Below are 27,762 nucleotides of genomic sequence, written 5' to 3' on the forward strand. Positions count from 1 at the left end.
GGGCCATGTGTTTTTGCTTCTTTTGTACTTTTCCAAGTGCTCCTTTTAGCACCAGACACCTTAGGTGCTCAGTAAATGTGATTGATTAATTGATTGACTCCGTCACCAGCTTCAAGAACAGGATTGCAGCTGGCACCGGTCCGGGTTCCTTCCAAGCCTGGTCCCTTTTCAGGACAGAAGAGAAGCACCTCTCCCCACACCACCCCTCTTCCTTACCCTCCCAATCTCTCTCCGCCACTGATAGTACCTCCAGTTTCCGATGTCCAAGTCACTGAGGGTCAGTATTGGAAGGGCCAAGCTGCTCCCCTTTTTGGGTGGGATGGGGAAAGCGTCTTGGGAAGCAGCATGGCTTAGTGGAAAGAACCCAGGCCAGGGTGTTAGAAGACCCAAGCTCTAATTTTGGCTCCTCTCCCTGCCTGCTGTGTGACCTCGGACAAGTCACTTAACTGCTCTGTGTCTCAGTTTCCTCACTTTTTTGTAAAATGGGAATTAAATGCCTGTTCTCCCTCCCCTTTAGGCTGTCAGTACCATGTGAAAGATGGACAGTGTGCTGCCTGTTGATATTGTATCGACCCCAGCGATAAATGCAGTGCTTGGCAGGTAAGTGCTTAACAGATACGTTATTAGTATCATAACTTACAGCTAGGAGGAAGAAGGGAAAGGGGTATTCATTCAGATGGGGTGTTTGGTTTTGGATTGTCTCATTAGTCTCTGCCTCGGGAGAATTGAATTCTAGCCCAGAAATGTGAATGTTTGTTGACTTCACTCCATTTTCCTCTGCCCTTCTCCCCTCTCCCACACCCACCCTAAAAAGAAATGGAAACACGTTTCCATAGTGCCTGGGGAAGGTTGATGGGGAAGACGTCCTGGGAAAAAAAAAATCAGGAATCCAGGAGCTTCAGGGGAAAAGACTTTCGTCTGCACCACTCTTTACTCTTTCTGAAGCTGCTTTTCCTCAACCTCAACTGCGGCATTTCTGAATAAAAATATTTATTCCTGAGCTGTTGTTCCAAAACCTGTCACTTCTGGCAACGGAGATCATTTATATTGATTAAACACCATCCCAACTCCGAACACAAACCAAAATAAACTGCCTCTGCAGTTGAAGGGGTGAGCCTGAGGACAGAATTTGGGCGATGTTAGTTGTTGGTCCTGGATTTTCCCTCCCTTCTCCAATAACACTAATTACTATTATTGTATTTATTAAGTGCATACTTTCTACCAAGAGCAGAGGTGAATACAAGAAGATCAAGTCTCTAGCACTCCTAGGGCTCATAGTCTAAGAGGAAGCTCCTTGTAGGTTGAGAAGATGTTTACCAAGTCTGCTATGTTGTTATAGTATACTCTTCCAAGTGCTTAGTACAGTACTCTGCACTCAGTAAATGCTCAATAAATATGACTGATTGATTGACTGATTAAGAGCCAGCATCCTATTCCCATGTTGCAGATGAGGAAACTGAGCCCCAGAGAGCAATCTCTTTGTTGAAAATTAAAGAAAAGATAAGACAGATGGTAGGATTCAGGTAGGTTTAGAACACAGGACCTTGTTTAACTGTGGAACATGGTTAGGACTGCAGGGCTTAATTTGGATGGAAAGATGTCCCAGGCTCAGGTGATGATGATTGTTAGTGTGCCCTGGTGCTTGAATGGACCACTGATCTGACCTAGAAATGGCGATGCCTGATGGCACCACTGATCCAGCAGAGTTGTTATGGGACTTGGATGGATTGTTGTTCTGGCCCAATAACGGCCAGAGCTTGGACGGACCATTGATGTGGCCCTGTAATGGCAGAGGTAGGGATGGACTTTTGGTCTGGCCCTGTAATGGTGGAGTTTGGGTGGGCCAATTGCCTGACCCAGTAAAGAAAGACATTCTGCAAGGCCTTATGCCCTTATTTCTTCCAGTTCAGGAGACTTACTGGTGACTCTTCCTCCGCTTTCCTGGCTGGGGTCCACATCCGCCTGATTCTGTCTGATGTTTTGGCTTCCTTCCATTGGGTTTGTTTTTTTAAAAATAGTTTCCTATTAAATGTCTCTGTAAAACGAGCACAGGGCAAAGGAAGAGGAGATTTGACACACAGAATTAATCTCCGAAATGTTAAAGCAGCAGGCCTCTGCCAACTCTGCTCGTTTTGAACCGAGCCTACTGCCCAGACCCAAACACCATATTTCAAGCAGATGATGTCATTATGATAGAACTGGACGGGAGTGACCGGTCAAGGGTAGTTCTGCTTCTCCCCCACTCTTCATTTCGAGCAGAGTTTCTTAGAGGAAGGTGATGGGGCCAACTGGTTCCCCTCCCACCTCTCCCCAAGCTCCTCTGGAGCCACAGCCGGAGATTCTGGCTCTTTTCCTCTTTCCCCTGCTGAATGACTAAAAAAATATAAGGAGTGAAGAAAGTGGGATCCCCTTCTCTCTCCTCCAACTCTTCTTTTGCTTCTTTTGGAAGAATCGGGGAGGACAAGAGTGCCAAGAAGTCCCTCTTTGGTTTGACCTGTACCTCTGTTCCCTCAGCTATAAAATGGGGATTCAATACTTGTTTCCCTCCTGCTTGGACTGTGAGCCTCATGAGGTATAGGGACTTTGTCCAGTCTGATTGTCTTGTTTCTACCCAATGCTTGGCACGTAGCAAATGCTTAACAAATACCACCCCACCCCCATCAAGAAAGTGACCACGCCTGTTGCCTGGATGAGGTTGGGGATGAAGACTGATGCAAGTATAGCGGACTACAGGTCTAAAAAGGCAACAGCTGTCATGCCCGGGCCCTGGATTTTCAGCCTTGCCGACCCCAGATCTGTTGACAGTACCTGAATTTCCAATAAGAGTAATAATACTATGTTTTTTATATACCACCTAAAAAATTCCCACCATGCTTTTACATTTTTTTAAATGGTATTTTTCAAGTGCTTACATTGTGACAGGTAGAGATAAGATAAGCAGGTTGGACACGGTCCCCATCCCAAATAGGGCTGATGGTCTTTAATCCTCATTTTACAGATGAGGTAACTGAGGTACAGAGAAGTTAGGCGACTTGCCCAGTATCACACAGTAGACACGTGGCGGAGCCGGGATCAAAACTCAGATACTTTGACTCCCAAGCCCGCACTCTTTCCACTAGGCCACTATGTTTTACCCTCACAATGGCCTAATGCCCTAAGGAGAGGAAGGTTTAACAGTTTTACAGATGAAAAAACTAAGGCCCAGGGATTTCAAGTGACTTTCCCACATCACAGAGCCAAGAACTAGGACTAGAACCCGAGTCTCCTGACTCCCGATCCTGTGCTCTTTCCATTAGACTTCCCTCCATCCCCAACCCTGAACTTTGGGAATCATCAGCGAGCAGCAAGGAGCCGCCGAGTTGAATCCTTGAATCCCAGGAACAGGGTGGAGGGTGAAAAGATGGAATAGCTGCAGGCCCCCCCTTGGAAACTGACAAGGCTCATTTAGCAACTACAGCATTGTTTGGTCCACAGGCTCTCGGTCAGAAAGAAAGCTGAGCGACAGGAGATTGGAAGCAGATACGAGGGCGGGCGGGAACGCGGAGCCACTGAACAGTGCCCAAGTTTCAGTCCTGCGTCCTTGGATGCTCTGGGAGTGGTCTGGGCACCCCCAAGAGAAGTGGGTCCCACCTCGGAAAGATTTCAGAGGAAACGGGGAGGGTGGTGACTTGGGTCCAGGTTGATCTGGGGGAAATTAGTCTGGATAAAATGCAGCATCTTGAAGTCAATCAGGGGAAACTGGAACCCAGGCCCGGAGTGTCTGTAATTTTAAGACAGGATTTGGGGACACAGGGTGGTGCTTGAAACTCTCCTATTGAGTGGGAGGAGGAAGGTTGGAGGAGGAAAGGGAATGAAGTCCTGAGGTCCTGCCCACATTCTGCTGCTTCAACCCCTTGGTGGAAGCCCCTTCCTCCTGCCCCCAACCGTAATCCTCCCTGCCCTCCTCTCCCAGGACCCCTCCTGCCTGTCTTCCCCCCCACCTCCTGTTAGCCCATCTCACACCAGCTAGAGCTCTGGACAACCCACTCAAATCACCCTCTTCAGATTCTCTTCTGGGAAGGAAGAATGTAAGCTCCTTGTGGGCTGGGAAGACATCTACCATCTCTATTATATGTTTATATCGTATTCTCCCAAGTCCTTAGTATAGTGCCGGGCACACCGTAAACACTCAATAAATACAGCTGATTGATGGATTGACTGATGCCGCAGCCCTCTCCTTCAGAGGCGAACTGACTCTAAGCGAGGCCAAGCCACTGCTGAGCCTGGCTTTAGGCATCAAAATAAGACTTTATATAGAAATGGACCTGAATCAGATTGGCTCCCAAAGAGAAGCAAAACCTCCTCCAGGCAGCCTTCCCTGATCAATTCATCATCATCATCAATGGTATTTATTGAGCTCTTACTGTGTGCAGAGCACTGTACTAAGCATGTGGGAGACTACAGTACAATTTCCAACAATCCCATTCACATCAACAAAACAGTTTACTCTTAGCCCGTAACACACATTTATACCCATTTGGCACATGTGACTGCAGTATATGTATTAAATAATTTTACACTCATTTCTTCTGATCATTCATCCTGCCTTATTCACTCTACCCACCCACCTGGTATCCTGGTTCTGTCCATTGCTCCCACTGCCTTATGGAATTTTTGCTTGTCTCTCCATTAGATTGTAAGTCTCTCGAGAGCAGGGACTGCGTTCTTTTACTCTTATCCTCTCCCAAAGGCTTACTACAGGGGCTGGCACTCATTGGAGACTCATTAAATACCATTCATTGATTGCCCACGATTACCAGCTGCCCTTCAAGGGATCAGAAAGGAACAAGGCCTCAACTTTTCTCTGACCTGACCTGCTTCTGGCATAGGCCCTCCCTGGATACTAATGGATGAGGATGACAAATAGAGCCCAGCTGTTAACAGCTACTTTGATCATTAGATTGTAAATTCTGGGAGGATTAGTTTCTCATTTTGCAATTACCCACAGAGTCCAAAGCAGAGGGATCGCGGGCAGTCAAGTGTTACTGTTACTGGCTCTTTCAAGGCCACCCGCGGACTTTCTCACTCCACAGAGATAAATCCATCTCTCCCAAATACAGCTTCCCATTCTTCGTGCTGAAGAGAGGGCGAATCTAAAGAGAAGGCCTAGTGGGGGGAAAATGGGAATCAAGAACCCTGATTTCTAGGTCCGGTTCTGCCACCGGCCTGCAGCGTGACCTTGGTCAAGTCACTTATCCTCTCTACTCCTCGGTTTCCTTGTCTGTGAAATGGGGATGAAGGAGATACCTGCTTTTCCCTTGCTCTTGAGAACCCCATGTGAGGCTGCTACTGAGATGGCAGCAGAGGGGGAACAATCCCAGCTTGAAGAGGGCTCCTTCGACTCTTACCGGGCTCTTCACGCAGAGGGTGCTGCACCATCACCACCATCATCCTCATCATCAACAGTATTATAATAATAATAATTCGGGTATTTGTTAAGCACTTACTCTGTGCCAGGCACTGTCGTAAGCCCTGGGATGGACACAAGTAAGTCAGGTTGGACCCAGTCCCCGTCCCACATGGGGCTCACAGTCTCAACCCCCATTTTACAGGTGAGGTCACTGGGGCACAGAGAAGTCAAGTGACTTGCCCAGGGCCACACAGCAGACAAGTGGTGGAACAGGATTAGAACCTATGACCTGATTCCCAGGCCCGTGCTCCATCCACTACACCATCCTGCTGTTGGGCACTTTCCAGGATAGGGCACTGTCGAGGCTGTATCTACCATGGTGCATAGCACAGAGTAAGCACTTAACAAATACCTCAATTATTAGGATGTTTAAGACCATAATGAAGTAAATACATCAGCAGGCAGCTACAGAGAGTCTACATTTTTCCATCTGAGGGACTGACGTGAATGTGGCCAGCTGCAGCCTCCTGGCCAGCCTGGTATGGATCAGGAAACACTGGTTTGATTTCCAGGCCCTCTTGTTTAGATTCAGTTGATCCCCCTCGATGGGAGACAGGAGTCTCGACGATATTCTGTCAGAGCGCAGACAGCGGGAATCCAGGCCCAGAAACGGGAGCCTCTGAGAGGCAATTCAGACCCCGGCTTGTCCTGGCAGGTGCCCAGACTTATCTGGCTCAGGCCCTGGGTCCAAATGCTCAGCCAGAGCGCTTGAGAAATCAATCAATCTGTGGTATTTATTGAATGCTTATTGCAGGTACTGCACTTCCCAAGCTCTGCGTAGTACTTTACTCCACACATGCAGTAGGCGTTCAGTGAATACTCTCCACAGATTGTTTGATTTCCACTAGGACACAGCCCAACCATGCGATTAATCCTCTCACATAACTGTCTTGGGCAAGTATGTATTCAGGACTCATGGAAAGAGCTCAGGATGGGGCGTTAAAGGACTAGGATTCTACCCACCACCTCCTCTTTTGGCCTGCTGTGTGTCGTTGGGCACAGTATTTAACCTCTCTTTGCCTCACCTGTAAACTGGCCGTAATTACCTGTTCTCCCTCCTTCTTGGACATGAAAACAGTGAGGGACAAAAACTGATCGATTTGATTTCTTGTCTCTACCCCAGCATAGTACTAGGCACAGAGAAATCGCATACTACAACTACTAATAATAATACTATTTATTCTGGACAAAGAAGCAGAAGGCAAGGGGAAGTTTGGTGTGGGCTGAATCACTTTGGCCCTAGCTTAAAGTTTATGTCTGAGCTAAGTGCCAAGCCCCCAGGAAGCCCCCAGAGTGGAGGTACGAGGGAAGGGGTGGGGGGTTAATGTGTTTGGTTTTTAAGTCTTTCCTCTCTCTGGGTATGAGCGCTGTGTAAATTCTCTTTCTGAACGGGAGTCCCAGTAACATTTTGGTGCCAAAGAGGTCACCGAGAAGAGAATCTGAGCTCTGGATTAAAGTCGGTCCATTGTTCATGTTTCTCTTAATGGAAATAGCCTGCTCTTTCCCAGTGAGACGATCCTGACAGAGACTGTTCCTTCTCACTCACTATCCTGATTAAATGCTAGCCAGCCTGGTTTTAGGGGAGGAAGAGCCTTTTCCAGCCCTGTCAGAGATTCTGGGACCGGCCCCAACGGGACATTAAACCCCAGCACTTGGGACAGAGCTTGGCGTGTATTGATGGTGAAAGAGTCTCCTGTTGAGAAGGATAGGCGAGTCTCGATCCAGGCACCGAGACTTCATTCTAGTGCTAGTGGTTTGCGCACAGTTGCGCGCACTCTGTCGTCCCTGCAGATTCATACCCCCTTTCCCACTTTTCCTTGCCTGGATGGCATCTGGGGGCAGGAGGGCTTGAGGGGTGGCAGAGAGCCTTATTAAAGTCAGATCTCCTCCAAGAGGCCTTCCCCAATTAAGCCCTCATTTCCTCTTCTCCCACTCCTGCGTCACCCTTGGTGTTTGTCTTTATGTCCTTTATTCACCCCTCCCTCAGCCCCTGCTCCCCACCTCTGCTAAATCTTTCAATTTTCTTGCCTTCAAACCTAACGTGATCTTTGGCAGGTCAAATGCTATAGTCAAGAGCTTAAGAGTCCTGCTTCCTGCCCCTATTCTGCCCTCTTTTCTCTCCCTGGATGGCCACAGGGCTCAGCTGATATCACTTCTCCCTGCCCCAGCCCATGCACCCCCCAGATTCCTTGGACAATTCAAGCGCAAATCCCTTTCCATTTGGGAATATATGTACCTCTGTCCCCGCCCAATAGTTTATTACCGTAGGGCGGTCGGCCAGGGCTGTGCTCTGTATCGCCGGGTTGTGTTCTATCGAAGTGTTTATTTTCCTTCTGCCGAATTACATTATTGGAAAAACAGGCCTAATTGAGTTCTTCTGGACTGGCGTTCCGAATAGCTGCCAAAGACCCTGGCTGGAATGGTGTGGGCATGAGACTAGAACTGGAAGAAGAAGAAATGGTCAGAAGAGTTGGTGGCCAGTCAAGGCTCTCCACGGGTCAGGGGGTGACCTCTCCCTGTGCAAGTCCAATATTTAAATTTCAAAGTCTTCTCTTTCCCAGTCTATTTAGCCAAAAGGCATCTTGCGCTAACACGTCAGGATTACCTGTCATTTGCTAATGCTAAATAGAGCAAAAAATGGATGTTGAAATCAGTTTTAATCTCCTATTCAAGTTAGTCGAAATACTTTAAAAGTTGAGGGAAAGGAAAATATCTGAGCCTTGAGTAAGTCATTTAACCTCCTTGTGCCTCAGTTTCATCTGTAAAATGGAGATGAGATGCCTGTTCTCCTTGTGAGCCCCAGTGAAGGACAGGGACTCTTTCCTGTCTGATAATCCTGTATCCACCCATATATCTTCCCCGAGAGAGCCAGGAATGGGCAAGACTCCTCTTCTGTGGACTGGCCCCTCTGGGGTTTTGGGGGACTTGCCCCTCCATGAGATTTTCTCCAACTCTCTGTCTCCCTCTTCCCCATCCCTCATACCCCGATTTGCTCCAGTTTCTCTGCCCTGGTATTTTGACCCCGTGCGGTGACTTTGGCATGGGCCTTGGAAACTCATATTTTAACATTTCCACCCCAGAGGCTGTTGAGAAGCAATTAGGTTCCACTTCTGAGCATCCCATATTTCTTCCTTCTCTTCCCCAAGATCGGAGCACAAAAGATCAAAAGATCCCTCACAGTGTGAAGGGGGAGCAGGGGAGGGCGGGGAGGTCAAGAGACAAACAGCTTCGTTTGATCTCCGACCATGCAAGTTTACAGCCAAATGAGACATTTTCCTGAAAGAAAAAAAGTAAGTGAAAACAAATTGCCTGTTTGCTGCAGAGTGTCACCCAAAGAATAAACCAGGAAAGGCAATGGGGAGAGGGAGGGGACAGAGCCATCCCTGGCAGGCAAGGCTGTGGGCAGCATCCTTGTTTTCTCAGTCAGCCCCGTTTGTGATTTATCCCAGTGATGGGAGAGACCACTTGGAGAGTTGAGACCCTGCCTCCGATGCAGAAGGGAAGCCACTGACAGCCCTCAAGACTTCCTCACCCTTTCTCTTTCGCCTTCTGCCAACCTCACCCAGCTCTTCCCCAGCTCCACCCTGTTATGCGTACACATCCCTTTTGAAATCCCAGCCACTCCAGGAAACTCCATTCTTAATAATAAGAGTGATAGTAATAGTATGTGTTAAGTGCTGGCTAAGTGTCAAGAACTCTTTTAAGTGCCGGGGTGGTTACAGCTGATCAGGTTGGACACAGCGTCTGTCCCACATGGGGCTCCAAGTCTTAATCCCCATTTGACAGATGAGGGAACTGAGGCACAGAGGAAGTGAAACGACTTGTCCAAGGTCACACAACAGACAAGTGGTGGAACTGAGGCGTAAACTTTGACTAGACTGGCCTCAAATCAGAAGAGAGTTGTTTGGATTTCTCCAAGCATCTCGATGACAGAAACTGTAAACTCCTTGAGAGCAGGGGTCATGTTCACTACTTCTATCGTACAGCCCCCTCCACAGGCTCAGTTTAGTGCTCTGCACATAGTAGGGGCTCAGCACACGTGACTGATAATCCATAATTTATTTTATATATCTGGAACTCATTTATTTATAAGAATGTCTCATTCCCCCTCTAGATTGTCAGCTTATTGTGGGCAGGGAACATGTCTGCCTACTCTCTTGCATTGTACTGTCCCAAGCACTTAGTTCAGTGCTCTGCCCACAGGAAGTAACACACGGACGTTAAGTTAGGTGGATTCCAAAGGTTCTGCAGTGTAGTGTAATGGCGTCATTGAGAACATTTTGTGTAAATCTTCCAGAGGGTCTTCTAACCCCCACCCCAACCCCTGCTTTTCTACCTAGCTGCCACTTCTGAGCCACGGGACTCTGTGTTGAGAGCTACAGTGAGGGGAAGCTGGGCCCTGTGAATAAAAATACTGGACGGAAAGGCATCCAGGTCCCTGTCTGTACCTGATGGGGCAGACCCGCCGAGAACCGGGGTGTCCGGGTTGAACTCGGACAACCGGCCGCCCTGATCTCATCGGAGTGGTGTCGACCTAGATGTTTATTCTCATTTGGACATTTGAATCCACTGTTATTTCCCCGGGCTCGGATCTCTAAGAAACATAGGTCCCGTTCTCTGCCAGTTTCCCCGAGAGCCTTCAACAACAATGCATTATCCAGACAGGGGAGTTGAATCATGACTCCTCAGTTATCCAGAAAGAGTGAAGACAGGTGGTTTTGGAGGAAAGGAGGCGGAGGGTTTCTGGATTGTATATAGGGAACAGCCAAGTCCCTGTAACAAGTGCCCAGATAAAAATAGTGGTGTTTGTTAAGGGCTTACTCTGTGCTACATACTGTAATAATAATAATAATAGTGGTATTTAAGTGCTTACTACATGTAACACACTGTACTAAGCGCTGAAAGCTCAGGGGAAGTTTCAAAATAATCAGGTTGGACATGGGCCCTGTCCCACATGGGGCTCACTAAGTAGGAAAGAGAACAGGCACTAAATCCCCATTTTACAGATGACGAAACTGAGGCACAGCGCAGTTAAGTGACTCGCTTGGGGTCACATAGCAGGCAAGTGGCAGAGCTGGGATTAGAACCCGTGTCTCACGACTCCCAGGCCTTTCCAGTAGAGCATGTTATTAGATAGTGGGACTGCTCAGGAAATGACTGCTGGATTAGCTTCTCTAGACAAGCTGCGATGAAGCAAGAGCCATTTCTAAGGGCTCTGAGAAGGCAGAATGAAAGGAAATATGTCCCCTGCCAGACTGACTTCTAATTCTTTTATGCGAAAGGGCAAAGAAAATAGATCTGCATTATGTTTGACGGGCTCTCTCTCTCTCTCTCTCTCTCAGTCCCTCAGTCACTAGGCCCAGGCGGATGGCACCTGCCATATATCCTCTTGGGCTTGAAACATTCAAACGTTGGGAATTATTTGGAGAGATAATTCATTTTTATTTCCCCACTATATGTTTTCATTTTCATCATCCCTCATTTTTTACACCCCCTAAGTCACCATCCATCTCTAGTGCTCCTCAGAGCCCAGCTCCGGAGTCGACATTTACTGCTTCCAAATGCTCAAACGTTATCACTTCTCCTCGCTGCCTTCTAAGTGGTTGGGAGTGGCTGCAAGCCATGCAAGCACACAGAAACACATACACACACACATAGGCAATCACAGTCTCTCTCTCTCTCTCTCTCTCTCTCTCTGTCTCGCACAGTTCTAGCAGCAACAAGAAGATTTGGACCGTACTCCCTCCCTGGCCAGCTGCCCGGAGTCTCGTGGAGGAAAGCAAAGAATCTGGGGACAGACCAGCTGGCTGGACCCCAGAGAAGACAAGAAAGGCCTCTTGGAAGCAGCAGCAGCTAAAAATTAAGCCCCGACCTGCAAGACTCCCACATCCCCGATGCCAGGCAAGAGGCACCTGAGAAAGCAGTGAGTTGACCCACAGGAGAGGAGCCCCCTTTGAGCCATCCAGAAGTCCCAGGCCAGTTAATAGGTCCGTATTAAATGCACAAGTGGGCCATCAGCAGGGGCAGTGGTCATCGTCGTGGTATTTCCTGAGCTCCCGCCGAATCCAGTGCACTCTCCTGAGCCTTTGGGAAGTGCAAAGGAAGCAGGAAGCACCACAGACACACATGGGGCCTGGTTTACGAAGCTGTCATGGTTCTTGCTCTTAAGGAGCTTCCATTCTGGCAGGGCAGACAAGACAGGTGACACTCCCACGGCATAATCAGTGGAAGTCTTCTTCTCCCCTCCTCTTCTTGCCCACCCCCTCCAAGGAAACTGCTTAGTGGGAAGATTGGGCTAGCTGTATCCATTTCTTTGCTCTAGCTCTAGGGTAGGAGCTCCAAGCCAGGGAACAATCCCGTCGGTAATAGGATCTATTGGGTCAGGTGTAGAATTTAGCTGCATTGGGGATTTCGGCTGGGTCCTCAGAGCCCAAATGAGTTCAGCAGTGAGCCCGGTAACAGGCGGTCAGGCCAGGAACCAGAGAAGGCAGAAAAGAAATTGGCCAGGCACCTGATAAAATCAGGCTGCGGGACAGCAAGGATTTTAGCCAAACCTCCAATACGACCGTAGGCCCAACTATGTCCTTCTTAGCATAGCTGGTGTTCATCATCCGAGTTGGGATGGTGCCAAGACACTCGATTGAGTGGGGTGGGTCAGGCGGGATTCCGTAGAGCAAAGGAGGCCTACTTTTATATTGGCTTTTATGATCTGGATCAGACAGACGTGGCGGAGATCACCTGTCTGGCTTCTGTTGTAATTTCCCAAGTAGCAGTAGTGCCAGTTTTTAGTGAGCACCAGCTAATAATAATAGCAACTGTGGTATTATTAGCACTTATTGTGCATAAGGGACTGTGCTAATCACCGGGGGAGATGCCATCTAAGAGAATTGGAGACAGTCCCTGTCCCACATGGAGCTTGCAGTCCAGATGGGAGGGAGAGCGGCTATCCGATCCCCATTTTACATGTGTTGACACCGAGGCACAGGGAAGTTAAGAGACTTGCCCAAGAGCATCCAGCAGGCAAATGGCAGAGGAGCCGGGATTGGAACCCAGCGTCCTCTGACTTTCCAGACCTGGGCTTTATTCACTGTGTATGCTGGGCACAGTGTACTGCATTAGTACAAAACAGAGAAGTGACGTGTTCCCTGGCCACAAGGGGCTAACACTGATGGGAGACAGATGTAAAATCATTTGCAAACAGTGTAGCTAAGATGAATAATTAAATGTTCAATTAACTCAATTCTCCCTCCCACGTGGACCGTCCGCCCCATGTGGGACAGTTATTGGGTCCGATGTGCTGCTCTTGTACCTCCCCCAGCACTTAGTACGGCACAGCGCTTAACAACTATCATCATCATTATTATCAGTAGCAGCAGTGTATTATCAGTCTAATCAACATACATCCCAAAGTACCGAGTTCACCGTCTAGTGGAAAGAGCACGGGCCCCGGAGTCGGAGGACCCGGGTTCTAATTCTGCCTCTGGCCTCTTGTCTGCTGTGTGACCCGCGGCAAGTCAATTCACTTCTTTGGGCCTCAGTTACCTCACCTGCCAAGTAGGAATTAAGACTTGGAGCCCCATGAGGGACATGGGCTTTGATGTCTTGAATCTACCCCAACACTGAGTCAGTGCCTGGTACATAGTAAGTGCGTAACAAATACCATTTAGAAAAAAGAAAGACTTACTAGTAAGGTACTTTTCTCTCCCTAGAGACTTAGCAGTGATGATGATGACGATGGTGGGTGTTGGCAGCGGGAGAAGGATCCGTGCCCCGGATGGAGCCCAGAAATTAGAATGCATCAGGTGACCGTCTGTCTCCCAGAGAGAGAACTCGGAGAAACGGAGTCCTCCCGAAACCAAGTGGAAAGATGCCGGCCGCACTCAACGGCCCCACGGCGAGTCGCAAGGTAAATCGTTCCCGTCCCTGGAAGTTATTGCCTCAGAGCGAGAAAGATCGGAAATCATTAAATAAAGTTTACCCGCCGGCACTTTTACGGCTCAGTTAAGAAAATACTGAATAAACGGTGAAATAATAGCCAGGAGAGGGCTCCTCCCGGGAGACTCAATGGAGCCGTTTGAAAGTTTGGAAATCCATGTTTATTGCACTTGGCAGGGCCTGACAAATCTCCGGGCCTGGAAAAATCGCTGCCCTTGGATTTGTCGCTGGAGGGTTATGCGGCAGTAAATTCTCAGTCGGACTGGCAATCAATCAATGAGTGGTATTTATCCAAGGCGTAGCATGTGCAGAACGTAATAGTAATAATAATAATAATGATAATAGTACTTGTTAAGCACTTATTATGTTTGCCGAGTACCGTTCTAAGTGCTGAGACTGCTTGGGAGAGTACAGTACGATAGATTTGGTAGACCTGATCCCTGCTCATAAGGGGTTTTCAGTCTCCAGGGAGAGACAGACATTAAAATAAACAGGAGCCCGGACCTTCCTGGGGGTGGAGCAGGGACCTGACACAAGCCGTGTTCCAGAGTGGCCTACTGGATAGAGCACCGGTCTGGGAGTCAGAAGGACCTGGCTTCTGATCTCGGTTCTGTCACTTATCTGCTGTGTGACCTCGGGCAAGTCACTGAAATGCTCTGTGCCTCAGTTCCCTCATCTGTAAAATGGGGATTCCCGTGAGCCCCGTGTTTTAGGAGGGACTGTATCCATCCCTATTATTTGCGATGACCCTAGTGCTTAGAACAGTGCTTGGCACATAGTAAGCGCTTAACAAGTACCACGTATATTATTGGTTATTACTGGGCACTGGCTTGCTGAGGCCCCAGAGCCAAACCGGGAACTAGAGAAAACATGAGAAAAATCCAGATTAGAGTAGTTTCGAGAACTTTAACTGCCAGGTCTTCCCTGATTGAGCCTCCATTTCCTTTTCTCCCATTCCCTTCTGCGTCACCCTGATTTGCTCCCTTTATTCATGCCCCCGCCTCCCACAACCCCACAGCACTTATGAACATATCCATTAATTATTTGTTAATGTTAGACCGTAGGACTCCTCTGGACCGTAAACTCATGGTGGGCCGGGAATGTGTCTGTTGTATTACGTTGTACTACCTCAAGCTCTTTGCACATAATAAGGGCTCAATAAATACACTTGATGGATGGAAAAATCCAGCCTAGAGCAGATTGGGGAACCTTCACTGCCAGCCCTTCGGGCCAGTGCCGGCACACAGCTAGCTCTCCCGGCGCCGCAGCCGAGGGAGAGCAGAGTAAAGCCCCTGGGCTGATTCGGCCCTGGTCAACCCCTGGGTTGACCCGGGATGCAATTAGCTCTCCCCACACCACCAGCTCGTTCTCTGGCCCAGTGCACCAGCCTCCTGCCATTCCCCTGCCAAACTTTCTTCCCAGTGGAAAGACAGTGGGCTGCCAAGAGAACGTTCCAACAGGAAGGGGTGAAGGCTGACAGCCACAGGCCTCGGCTCCCATCTGTCTGCAATTACTGTGGAAAGCAATCCAGGGAGGAGAGCGGGGCCGGGGGGAACCATCCCATTCCGACTCTTCAAGGAGTGCAGGGCAGGACTTCAGGGTGACCAGTCTCCTTCAGCCGGAGGTTGAGTCAGTCAGTGATCTACTGCCCAGTGGATGGGAGAGTGTCCTAGATCGAGTCTCCTGATGTAAATGATAAACACAAGGATTCACGTATCATCCAATAGCGGCTATCGAGCTTCTTCAGAGTGCAGAGCACCACAGAAGCAAGACACTCATTCCCTGCCCTCACGGAGCTTACATTCTAATGGAAGGATGTGTTGAAGGAACTCCAGCTGATTTTTGAGAAGCCACTGAAGGCATGTGAAAGTCCTCTCTGACCCTGGGCTGGGGAATTGAGGATGGAGGTGCCATACTTTTGTGGGAAAGACCTTATTCATTCAGTCATATTTATTGAGCAGTTGCTCTGTGCAAGCGCTTCGGAGAGTACTTTGTAACAATAAACGGACACGTTCCTTCCCCACAACAAGCTTACCATCTAGAGGACGAGCTTACAATCTAGAAAAACATGACTTCCAAAGCCCCGACTCAATGCAATATTATATTCTTTATTTATTGTTAGGCATCGACTCTGTGCCAGGCACCGTCCTAAGTCCTGGGGTTGATAGAAGCTTATCAGGTTGGAAACAGTCCCTGTCCCGCGTGGGGCTCTGAGTCTTAATCCCCATTGTACACATGAGGAAGCTGAGGCACAGGGAAGTGAGGTGACCTGTCCAAGGTCACATAGCAGACAAGTGGCGGAACTGGGATTAGAACCCAGGTCTTTCTGACTCCCAGGCCCCTGCTCTATTTGCTTGGCCACGTTGCTTTCTCTGTATATGTTCTGATCTTCAGAGCCAGTCGGTCGTATTTATTGAGCGCTTACTGTGTGCAGAGCACTGTACCGAGTACTTGGGTGACTACAATGTAATAGACACATTCCCTGCCCACAACTCTCCAACTATCACCCCCATCTCCCCGCCCAGCTCTTGTCCCATGGGTTGCTGCATTCTTCCAGTGGGTTGCTGCCTTTTATCATCATTTTGCTGCATTCTAACCGTGGAATGTTATTTTCTTCCAGTAGGTTTTGGCCATCTCTAAAATCATTCATTCATTCAATCGTATTTATTGAGAGCTTACTGTGTGTGGAGCACTGTATTAAGTGCTTGGGAAGTACAGTTAGCAATAAGGAGAGACAATCCCTGCCCAGTCTAGATGGGTCGTTTCAGGCTGCCAGTGGGTTTGGGGCATTTTTAGCCGCTAACCTACAGGCTAACGTAGAGTTGGGGGTTTCCAAGGTGCTTTTAGGCTTTGCTTTTGGCATCCCGGCTGTCTCGTGGTTTCGTGTCGCTTACGTTCTGACTTCTTCATCGAGCCACAGGAAACCACCTGGCTTTGTTTAGAAGTGTTCTTGTGGCTCTCTGGAGAATGTGCCTAAGAGATAGTCTCCTGGGCATGCCTCAGGGCTTAGTCCAGTGTAGAGAGAAGAGACCCAAGTCCTAGGAAAAATAAACAAAAGCCTCTCGTTTCCCAAGAATCGAACAAAAAAGAAAAACTAAGATGATCCGATTGCTGTCACCCAGTCCACTTTGGGTGACCAGCATTTTGTCGGTTACTGCCTTTGGAGCAGTGCCTTTGGGTATTTTGGGGAGAAGGGAAATGTCAGGGTGTCGACTGCATTTTCTTAGACCCGCAGCCTACCAGGACTCTCCCGACTTTTGTGCCTCCCTCGAGTCACCAACTTCGCAGGCTGGGAACGGTGGATCTGAGTTCTTACCTGAGGAAGTGTCCGCTTCTTGTTTTATGGCTCTTTCCCCGGGGATCTGGATTTGAAATGCCACAGACCAGTGGCATGAGTTGAGTTGATACCCACCAGTCACCCACCAAGACAGGGCCAGCTCCACATGGTAAGAAATAAAGACAGCAGCCCCGGGGCGCACCGTCAGATAGGGGAAGGGGAAATGACAGAAAAAGCAGTTGAGCAGGTGAAAAATTCCCAGCTCTGGAGGTTTAATCGCCTCAAAGCAGAGAAACGTCTGAAGCTGGCCCTGTCGACCTCCCAGTCAATCAGTCAGTCGTATTTATTGATCATTTGTTGTGTGCCAAGTCAAGCATTGTTCTAAATACTATTAAAAAACCTATTTAGGAGGCCCTTACCATTGTCCAAGTAGCAAGTCAGATACAGAATAATCTGATGAGACTCAATCCCTGTCCCAGATGGGGCTCCCAGTCTAAGAGTGCAGCGTGGCTCAGTGGAAAGAGCACGGGCTTTGGAGTCCAAGGTCATGAGTTCGAATCCCAGCTCTGCCACTTGTCAGCTGTGTGACTGTGGGCAAATCACTTAACTTCTCTGTGCCTCCGTTCCCTCATCTGTAAAATGGGGATTAAGACTGTGAGCCCCACGTGGGACAACCTGATTCCCCTGTGTCTACCCCAGCGCTTAGAACTGCTCTGCACATAGTAAGCGCTTAACAAATACCAACATTATTATTAAGAATGAGGGAAACGATTTTATCCCAGTTTTACAGATGAGAAAACTGAGGCCCAGAGTGGTTCGAGTGATTAACAGGGTTACTCAGCAGGACACTGACAGAGCTGGGCCAAGATTTCATCCCACATGGGACAGGGACTATGTCCAACCTTATTGACTTGTATCTACCCACATGGTACATAGTAAGCGCTTAACAAGCACCATATTTATTATTATTCCTGCTCTCCCTCCCCCCTCGGTTGTGAACCCCATGAGGGACTTAAAGTCTGTTTATCTTTCTTAAGCGTCTTCTCCCCTAAAGAGACTGCGAGTCCTTTATGGGACAGAGGCGAGTCTGAATTAGCTTATTCTGTATTCACCCAGGGGCTTAGTTCCGGGCTTCGCACGAAGCAGGTAGCATCAGTGCGACTCCATTGCGATGGACCGGTGCGACTGTGTGTGATGCCGTATAAGACGGTGTGTGACCAGGGGTGGGTAGGATGCCTCTCCGTCTCACACTGTCTTCCCGAAGATCCTCACTCGGCTCCGAGTCGGCTGCAGTCCCATCTCTCGCCAAACCATCCAGATGCTGTGCAGATTCCCAGCTCACCCCGTGAGCCGTAATTCACCGGGTCCAGGCGGCCTGGGCCGTCGCCACACTAAGTTCAACTGAAGAACCGGTTGGCGGGGGGAGGCGGGAGGCAGGAAGGCATCCAGCTACCCATTAGCCCTGTCGCTGTTTTCAGACCACTTCAAAGCAGGGAATGAAAAATATGTCTGCCTCTAGTGCTAATCAGATTAATAGGTCCATAAGCAGCACAATGGCAATTAGGCCAATTAGACAAGGCTTCTCATTTTCTAAAGGGAGATAAGCCTCAATTCCCTAGAGCTGCATAAAGCCCCAGAGCTTGGCCACCAACAGCTCCTTCACTGGGGGCCTCAACCAGAGACCGGGGGTTTCACAGCAGGGGAAGGTTTAAAGTGCCAAACTGCTTAGCACATCCCAGATGAACTTGACTTGTTCCGAACCCAAATCGCGGACTCCTTTGTCCTCTTTCAAACTGTAGCTGTCCGAGTTCAGTTGAGGGGCCCAGTGACGGTGTATGGATCCGAAAGCTGGACAGTGAAAATTCAGGATGGAAAGAACATCGATTCTTTTGAAATGTGGTGTTGGAGAAGGCTTTTGCTAATACCATGGACTGCCTGAAACCAAAAAAGTGGATTTTGTAGCAAATTAAACCAAAATGGTCTTTGGAAGGCCAAATGACTCGACTTAGATTTGCATATTTTGGACACATAAGCAAAAGGACTAATTCTCTGGAGAAGACACTAATGCTAGGAAAAGTCCAGGGAAAACACGGAAGAGGTAGAGCAGCAGCTAGATGGATGGAGACCCGTAACAAAGATAACGGAAGAAAGATTAGAAAGGTTCCGGATTACAGACGGGATGTTCTGGAGAAAGTATATCCATGGAGTCGCTGTGAATCGGAAATGATTCGATGGCACTTAATAATAATAATAAAAAAAAAAACTCAGAGCCAACGAGCGGTCCAGTGCTCTGGACTTGTCCCGGGACAGTGGCCCAGCGTCCCTGAGAGCTGAGAATCCAGAAGGCACAGGGGGGAGCTGAAGTTTCATCTTGGGCTTCTGTATCTCATTTAGTTTTAGTTCTGCCCCTGCCTCCCCAAACTTTAATCTGTAAGCTCCTCGTGAGCAGGAATAGGCTGTACCTCCCCAAACTTTAATCTGTAACCTCCTTGTGAGCAGGAATAGTCTATACCTCCCCTTTGTATTGTACTCTCCCCAGAGCTAAGAACAGTGCTCTGCACACAGTAAGTGCTCAGGAAATACCACTGATTGATTGAGCTCTGAGGCTCCCCCCCGTCATTGAGTCATGACTCCAGCTTCTCTTATCTTTTGTGTTTCATTTTGGCAGATTCCTGTTCCAGTCGATCCATAATCGATCAACCAGGGGTATCTATTGAATATGTGCTGTAAGCAGAATACTTAAGGGCTTGGGAGAGTACAGTAGCAGAGAAGTTCCATCCCTGTCCTCAAGGGATACCATCTAATGGTGGTGACCCACAATATAAATTACTTACGATCAGGCAGAGCAGGAAGAGAAACAAGGACACGATTGTTAAGGCTAGAGAAGGGAAAGATGGCTAGAGGAATAAGTTATTAAATAATGGCTCAATCAGTACCATTGATTGATTAACTAAGTAGATAAATAAAGGAAGCAGTGTGGGCCCGGGAGCCAGGACTCCTAACTTCCAATCCTGGCTCTGCCACATGTCTGCTTTGTGACCCTGAGCAAGATAACGTTTAGTAAAACAGTTAGTAAATCGCTTAGTAAACGCTTAATGCTTAGTAAAATGGGGATTCAATACCTGTTCCTCCTCCCTTTCAGATTGTAAAATGAGGACCGAGTCCAATCTGATTATCTTGTCTTTACCCCAGAATTTAACATGTAAATCCTTAAAAAATACTGTCATTATTTTAAGTAAAATTCAAAAATGGATACACGTCTAAGCGCTAAGGTTCCAGTGCACTAAATATCACTGGCTTGTAAGCTCGTTCAGGGTACGCTACCAAGCTCTTGGGAGAGTACTCTGCACGTAGCAGGTGCTCAATCGGTACAATCGATTGATTGACCGATTGATTGGATAGCATCCCTAATGGTCCAAAAATATTTGTGCCGGATTTGTCCGTAGGACCTACCCTCCCTGTCCAGGACATCAGGTGAAAATGATAGAAACCATTTCCCCATCTGAAGGCAGCAGTGACATCCTCCAGACTGAAAGCTCCCTGTGGGCGGGGAATGTCTCTTATCAACTCCATCGTACCGGCCTTTCCCAAATGCTCAGTCCAGTGTTCTGCACAGCGTGAACACTCTGTAAATACCATTGATAATGATCCTCAAACAAGATTCTCAGCTGTCAAGGTCTGTGGGGATAGCTAATCCAAGCAGTTGGGTTGGAAAGGCAGACGACGCTATGTCCAAGGACTCAGCTCAGCTTTTGGCCGAAAAGTAATCTCAAATTCATCCATAGCCGAGTGGTAGCATTTAAGTAAGCACCTACAATGGCCAAAGCATTGTGCTAAGCCCTGGAAAAATTACACGGGAGAGTATGAGACCGGTCCCTGCCCCTCAAGGGGCTTGCAGTCCCAGAAAACCCTTGAAAATCTCTTTGCGGAGGGCAGAAAAGTACACAAAAGCTTGATGAAAATGGCAAAGGCAGGCCAGACTCTAGCCAGAAGTCCACAGTGCTCTGCACATAGTGAGCGCTCAAATGATACGATTGAATCAGCGTGAGAAGCAGCGTGGCTCACTGGAAAGAGCACGGGCTTTGGAGTCAGAGGTCATGGGTTCAAACCCCGGCTCTGCCACTTGCCAGCTGTGTGACTTTGGGCAAGTCACTTAACTTCTCGGTGCCTCAGTTCCCTCATCTGTAAAATGGGGATTAAGACTGTGAGCCCCACGTGGGACAACCTGATTCCCCTGTGTCTACCCCAGCGCTTAGAACAGTGCTCGGCACATAGTAAGCGCTTAACAAATACCAACATTATTATTATTATTATTATTATTGAATGAATTGTACGACGATGGCGAATGCCATGATTGGCAGCACAAAGATGTGACTTTGTTATGGAAAGGGAGATGCTTTCTTCACCACATCTCAGTCCAGGAAGAGGAGGTGCGGGTGCCACTGCCTCGGTTAGATTTGAAAAATGCATTCACTTTTGCTTATTGCCTTTAGCTAAATGCAAACCATCTCTGAAACAACTTTTCCACTGCTAAGCCCATACCCCCGGTCTCGCCGGGGCAGTTTTTTTTTTTCTTTTTAAAGGCAATGGACCTTTTCATGTTTCATTCTGTCCTTGTTCAAGGGGGGCAGAATCCCAGCCTGGAAAATACAAAATCATCCCGTGACAGTCCATTAGATTCCTTTGGTCTTTGTCTCCCTCTTCTGGGTTGGAAGAAACCAACTGCAGCCCTCAGGTCACTCTGCTCAAGGAGAGGGAGGTAATTTGAGATCCCTACCTAATATTTGCGGTATTTATTAAGCCCTGAGGTACATATAATATCATTATAGCAACAATGAAAATATCATCCTATTTGTCTAGTGCTTACTCTGTGCCCAGCACTGTAATAAGCACTGGGGTAAGTGGACCTAATTAGGTCAGGCACAGGTCATATTTTTATTACCCTATTTATGTTGTTAATGAGGTGTACATCCCCTTGATTCTGTTTATCATGATTATGTTGTCTTGTTTTTGTCCGTTTGTCTCCCCTGATTAGACTGTGAGCCCGTCACTGGGCAGGGATGGTCTCTATCTGTTGCCAATTGTATATTCCAAGCGCTTAGTACAGTGGTCTGCACATAGTAAGCGCTCAGTAAATACTATTGAATGAATGAAAGGTCCTTTTCCAAATGGGGCTCAGTCTTTCTTCTCCCCATTTTATAGATGCGGAAACTGAAGCCCGAAAGGTTAAGGGACATGCTCGAGGCCACGTGGCTCACCAGGGCCAGAGCTGGGGTTAGTAATCGGGTCTCCTGACTCCCAGCCCCATGCTCTTTCCAGCAGGCCACACTTCCTCCCATATCCATCACCTAATTAGATACTCTGGCAAGAAATTTTTTTCTGAAATCAAAATAACTTCCCCATGGACAGAATCAGCCACCTGTCCAATTTCTAATAAGAAAGCTAGAATGTCATTAAGGCTTTCCCACCTGTGCCAGATGGGAGAGTGAGCTGATCAGAGAACTAATAGGAAAAAAAGCAGCAGCAAAACAGGAAAGAGTGAATACAGCTTAGCCTTGATTAACTGATTGAACGCTCACCTTCTTGAAGTGGACCGCATGCATCCACCTTGGCCTACAGATTCCAGTTCATTTCATACTACTTAATAAGCACATCTCGTATCCAGAGCACTGTGCTGGGTTCTTGGGAGAACACAGAGCACTGTACTGAGCACTTGGGGGTTCAGGGGAGGGGTATAGTAGAAGTAAAAGACTTGATCCCTGCCCTTGAGGAGCCTTCAATCTACCACGAAGCTAGGTTAGGCTGAGTTTGGTCACTAGGAATGTTTCAGACAAGACGGGAATGCAGTTAGCGGGTGAAGGGGTTGTCTGAAACCTACCCAGGTCGAACCGGAAGTGACCCAAGCCTCAGTGTGGGAGCAAGGACGGGGGATGACACCTCACATATTCTGTAGTTTTATAATCCCTTAATGTGCAGGGACTATCACCCTCATTAATCAGTCAGTCCGTCTTATTTATTGAACCCTTACGGTATACTGGAATCCCTAGACACACACCCTGCCCGTAGCCCCGGCGACCCAGAAATGAGTCCCAAACCACCTGGGGTCCAGCCCGCGCCCACTTTTAACATTTCTCAGACTGGATAAGCCATGGCCTTCACCGTCCAGGATTCCTTTCCTCTTGGACAAAGGCCAGGATGGGCCAAGATGGATCAGTAACTGATCTTCCAGGCCGCGCGTTTCTTTCGGAAAGGTCTGGCTGCTGCTAAAGGCCGCCACCCTGCCGTCACTCAGCACCACAGTAAAATTACAGATAGTGCAGAGCATCGTAGTAGACGCTTGGGACAGACCAACCAGGCAACCACTGGAGCATTTTTGAGTAGCCAGGTGACATGATCTGGGCCCCAGCTGACGGGGCTTCACCCCTGCTCACCTACTCGGATGTTGCCCTCTGAGCCCCGGTGAGAATCCGACGGGCAAGAGCGAGAAAGTGCAAGTTGCGCTACGCAAGCCACTGGCACTGGAATCAGTTCCTCCACACGGGGTCTTGGTCTTGAGGTGTCCGGAGCGAGGCTCCTCCGTTATTGCTGACGGGAGACTCCGTCATCATAATTTACATGAGACCATAGAGGGGAAGGGAAAAATGTAACCAAGTAGCCTAAGAAAATCTAACCTTATGACACCACTTAATGGAAATGTCATTTTCTTTAAAAATTGGAACGAATGAGATAGAGGAGGGATGACCTCTTGCAGAAGAATTCAGTTGTTCTTTAAACAAATGCTGATTTTTCAACTTTTATTTAGAAAACAAGGAAAGAGCAGACTCCCCCCTCCACACACACACACATAGTCACAGACACACACACCCCCCTGTAGGCTTGCTCCGTGAGCGAATGTCCACTGTAACTCAAAACCAACAGAACCATGAGATGCAGGGTTGTGGGGTAGCGAGGGTCACTTCCCAGGCATAAAAGCACAGAGACCAGACGCCGCTCTGGAACGGCCAGGGGCGTCGACCTGGCCCGGCCCCCCGGGGAGAAACGACCGCTCCGTAGCCGGGGGCTACCCGCCCCTCAGTCCTCGGCATCGTCGAACTGTCCGGTCTCGAAGACCATTTTGGTGTAGTGCGGCGTGAGCGGGGCTGGGTGGTGCCAGCTGGGGTCGTAGATCAGGTCGCCTATCGGGATCCGGGGCACCCAGCGGTTCTCCGGGGAGCCGGTGCGGTGGATGTCTTCCGCATCTGCGGAGGTTCGACGCACAAGTTAGAAGAGGAGGCCGGGAGGTGGAGGACACGTTGGTAATTTTCTAAGTTGCTTTTCCCGGCCTCCGACGAGCAGGGGGAGTCTAGGCCGGGAGCCTTCCCCAGGGAGGGGGTCCCACCCACGACCCCCAGTGCCTACCGTAAGGATTCAGCTCTGCGTCCCAGTCCTCTTTAAGTGGAGACTGGGCCCTCTGCTCCGTCGCCGGGGAGCCGTCCCCCTGCCCCTCCTCCACCTCCCAGTTCTTCAGGTCGCTGTCATAATCGTCGTCGTCCTCCCCGGGACTAGACGCCGCCGAGGCCTCCCCGTCAGATTGGTTGCAGTCGGGGCTGCCCTGAGCTCCCCTGGATAAAAACTCTTCAGCGGGAAGGTGGTGGGGGGTGGCGGAGGGGGTGTTGGGAAGAGAAGGAGGAGAGGAAATTCCATCAGCCCCTGGGAAAGCCGGCTGTTTTGAACGTGGAGCTCTCCACAGCCCCACGGGAAGCCCCCAGTCCACATTAGGACGGGCGGGCTCTGCACTGGCAGAATCGGGGGGGCCTTGCGTTCAGGGGTGGTGATAGTGGCCCGAGGCTCCAACTTTGGGATTCCAATGTCTACTCCCATGACCTCTCCATCCCCTCCCCTCACACGCCACCCCTTTGGTTTTGCTCCTCTGCAGCTGGACCTGGGAGAGTAGCAATGCACGTATCGGGGTGAGGCCCGGGGGCCAGCGTCCTCGTGGCTCCGGAGAGGCCCCGGAGAGCAAGACCCTGACCGAAGGCCCCCACGGTCGGCGCGGCTTCGGATCCCGGCAGAGCCCCGCGGACGGGATCTCCGGAGAGGTAGGAGGAGAGGGGGTCGGGAGCGCCGCCGACGCCTCTGTGCACTTTTCACAGCCCTTAGGAAAGCATCTGCCACCACGCTGAGATCTGGGCTCTCGATGGAAAGCGCTTATTAGTGAATTGGGCTGCGTATGTGGTGGGGCCAGGACGGAGAGCCCCCCGGGGCCCTCCCCGACGCCCGCTGCAGACACCTACCGAGACTGGGCCTCCACCTCGGCCCCTTCTCGTTCTCGTCTTCCTCCTGTGGACGCCCGTGCCCGGGTGCAGGCATCACCTGTGGATGAGAAGAGAAGAGAGAGCAGTATGCGTAGTGGATAGAGCACGGGCTCGGGAGTCGGGTCATGGGTTCTAATCCCCGCTCCGCCACCTGTCTGCCTTGTAACCTTCCGCGAGTCACTTCACTTCTCTGTGCCTCACCTACCTCATCTGTAAAATGGGGATCGAGACCGTGAGCCCCACGTGGGACAGGGACTGTGTCCAACCCGATTTTCCCTCTCTTCGCCCCGGCGCTTAGTACGGTGCCTGGCACGTAGCAACTGCTTAACCAATACCATCGTTATTATGATCAATAAGGGGGAGAAGCCTTTATGGGAACCGGGGTTTTCACCAGACCCTGGGGTCCCTTTTGAATGCAAGAGGAGTCTTGAGGTCTGGACATTTGTAAGAGTGCCGGGAAGAGTCAGGGTCAGTCATTCAGAGCCACTCGTAGTTGTAGAGGCAGACTGAATTTAGTGGTTCTGTCCTTTAACCACTCCAGGCAGAGTGGAGTCTTCCCTTTCCTTAAAAAGTTCCAAAAGATTCCATGATTTTCCCGTTATCCATTCTGTCAAGGCCGATACCAGTTCCTTCGGATGCCCCCCGCTCAGTAGGAAGAGGGTGACATTAGTGGGGTTATTGACGAGGAGGAGGCATCATCACCGCCACAGCTCTGTTGTGTGACCCTGAGCAAGTCACTTCTCTAGACCTCAGTTTCCTCGTCTGCAAAATGGGATTGAGAGTTCAACTTTCCTTCCCTATTAGACTGTGAGGGCTGTGAGGTGACTGTATCCAATCTGATCATCTCATGTCTACCGTGGTGTTTAGGAAGTGCTTAATAAATGCCATAATTAACCAAGGAGGCACAGAGCAGGAAGGGATTTCAATCAGTCATTTATTGAGTGACTCCCATTTATTTATTTATCTCATTTATTTGTTTATTCATTCATTCATCTATCTATCGGCTCCCAGCTCTGCCACTTGTCTGCTGTGTGACTGTGGGCAAGTCACTTAACTTCTCTGTGCCTCAGTTCCCTCATCTGTAAAATGGGGATTAAAAGTGTGTGAGCCCCACGTGGGACAACCCGATGACCCTGTATCTCCCCCAGCGCTTAGAACAGTGCTCGGCACCTAGTAAGCGCTTAACAAATACCAACATTATTAGTGAGTGCTTACTGTGTGCAAAGCACTGTACTAAGTGTTCAGTAAACTGCAATGTAACAGAATTGTTAGATGCGTTCCCTGCCGAGAAGGCGTTTACAGTCTAGAGGGACCTAAGTGCCCATCTTAAATGACCCTTGCAAAAAAGAAATAGTTTTTAAAAAATGGACTAAGGGCCTACATGAGAAGCAGCGTGGCTCAGTGGAATAGAGCCCGGGCTTGGGAGTCAGAAGTCATGGGTTCTAATCCCGCCTCTGCCAGCTGTCAGCTGTGTGTCTTTGGGCAAGTCACTTCAACTTCTCTGTGCCTCAGTTCCCTCGTCTGTAAAATGGGGGGTTAAGTCTGTGAGCCCCACGTGGGACAACCTGATTACCATGTATCCCCCCCAGCGCTTAGAACAGTGCTTGGCACACAATAAGCGCTTAACAAATACCAACATTATTGTTACAGGACATTTGGAGAGCACATGAAAGGGGGAGATGGGCCGTGGATTGCCCCATGCTGTCGGGCACCTGGCCGGGCACAACCACAGATTTAATTACAATCCCACTAGATTGTAAAATCTTGGAGATTTTGCCTTTACCAGCTGAAATAATAATAATAACCATGGTGGCACTTACTACTACTACTAATAATGTTGGTATTTGTTAAGCGCTTACTATGTGCAGAGCACTGGTCTAAGCGCTGGGAGAGATCATCAGGTTGTCCCAGTCTTCATCCCCATTTTCCAGATGAGGGAACTGAGGCCCAGAGAAGTGAAATAATAATAATTAATAATAATGTTGGTATTTGTTAAGCGCTTCTACGTGCCAAGCACTGTTATAAACGCTGGGGTAGATACAGGGTAATGAGGTTATCTCACATGGGGCTCCCAGGCTTCATCCCCATCTTCCAGATGAGAGAACTGAGGCCGAGAGAATGATAATAATAATAATGATGGCATCGGTTAAGCGCTTACTATGTGCCGAGCACTGTTCTAAGCGCGGGGGGGGATCCAGGGTCATCAGCAGCGTGGCTGAGTGGAAAGAGCATGGGCTTTGGAGTCAGAGGTCATGGGTTCGAATCCCAGCTCTGCCACTTGTCAGCTGGGTGACTGTGGGCAAATCACTTCACTTCTCTGTGCCTCAGTGACCTCATCTGTCAAATGGGGATGAAGACTGTGGGCCCCACGTGGGACAACCTGATTCCCCTGTGTCTCCCCCAGCGCTTAGAACAGTGCTGTGCACATGGTAAGCGCTTAACAAATACCGACATCATTATTATTATCAGGTGGTCTCCATCTCCATCCCCATTTTCCAGATGAGGTCACTGAGGCCCCGAGGAGTGAAGCGACGGGCCCCAAGTCACCCAGCTGACAGGCGGCGGGATTCGAACCCCCGACCTCCGACTCCCCCAGCCCTTTCGCCACTGAGCAGCGGCGCCGTCCGGGCCGGTCGTTCCCCGGTCATTGGGGGGCTCGGGCCGGGGGGAGCCATCGGCCGGGAAGGGGAAAAGGGGTGGGGGGGAGAGGACACGCGCCGCCCCGCCGCCTCCTACCTGCGGGCCCGGGCCGCCCGGCGACCCCGCCATGGCCCCTCTGCCCGCCGCCCGGACCGCCGCCCCACGTG

General features: G+C 49.4%; 1 protein-coding gene and 1 long non-coding RNA gene across 3 annotated transcripts; one reads left to right on the forward strand and one right to left on the reverse strand.

Annotated features, from left to right (window-relative positions):
• The first annotated feature begins 517 nt into the window (after nt 1-517).
• Nucleotides 518-24,941, forward strand: LOC114816892. Its single transcript, XR_003764695.2, has 4 exons — nt 518-600; nt 11,158-11,372; nt 13,159-13,355; nt 24,577-24,941. It is a non-coding gene; the product is annotated as an uncharacterized LOC114816892 (long non-coding RNA).
• COPRS (coordinator of PRMT5 and differentiation stimulator) lies at nt 23,441-27,762 on the reverse strand. Of its 2 annotated transcripts, XM_029079591.2 has the most exons (4): nt 27,692-27,762; nt 24,935-25,013; nt 24,060-24,275; nt 23,441-23,899 (listed from the first exon to the last, which is right to left on the reverse strand). In XM_029079591.2, exons 1-4 carry the CDS (start codon nt 27,722-27,724, stop codon nt 23,733-23,735), a joined length of 495 nt encoding a protein of 164 aa, XP_028935424.1. In that variant the 5' UTR covers nt 27,725-27,762; the 3' UTR covers nt 23,441-23,732. The 2 variants fall into 2 exon arrangements, with proteins under 2 accessions (XP_028935424.1, XP_001518380.3); XM_001518330.6 differs by lacking the exon at nt 27,692-27,762 and having other exon boundaries at nt 24,935-25,088.

Source organism: Ornithorhynchus anatinus, chromosome 15, assembly GCF_004115215.2.
Source record: "Ornithorhynchus anatinus isolate Pmale09 chromosome 15, mOrnAna1.pri.v4, whole genome shotgun sequence".
NCBI lineage: Eukaryota > Metazoa > Chordata > Mammalia > Monotremata > Ornithorhynchidae > Ornithorhynchus > Ornithorhynchus anatinus.

What these genes read in the sequence shown, in the direction of transcription:
- COPRS (XM_001518330.6), bottom strand. Translation starts at nt 25,082, where the DNA reads ATGACCCGACTCCCGAGCCCGTGCTCTATCCACTACGCATACTGCTCT. An exon ending in GAGGTGGAGGCCCAGTCTCG is followed by an intron (nt 24,276 to 24,934) that starts GTAGGTGTCTGC and finishes TTCCCGCTGAAG; the next exon opens with AGTTTTTATCCAGGGGAGCT. An exon ending in CGCAGAGCTGAATCCTTACG is followed by an intron (nt 23,900 to 24,059) that starts GTAGGCACTGGG and finishes GAACCTCCGCAG; the next exon opens with ATGCGGAAGACATCCACCGC.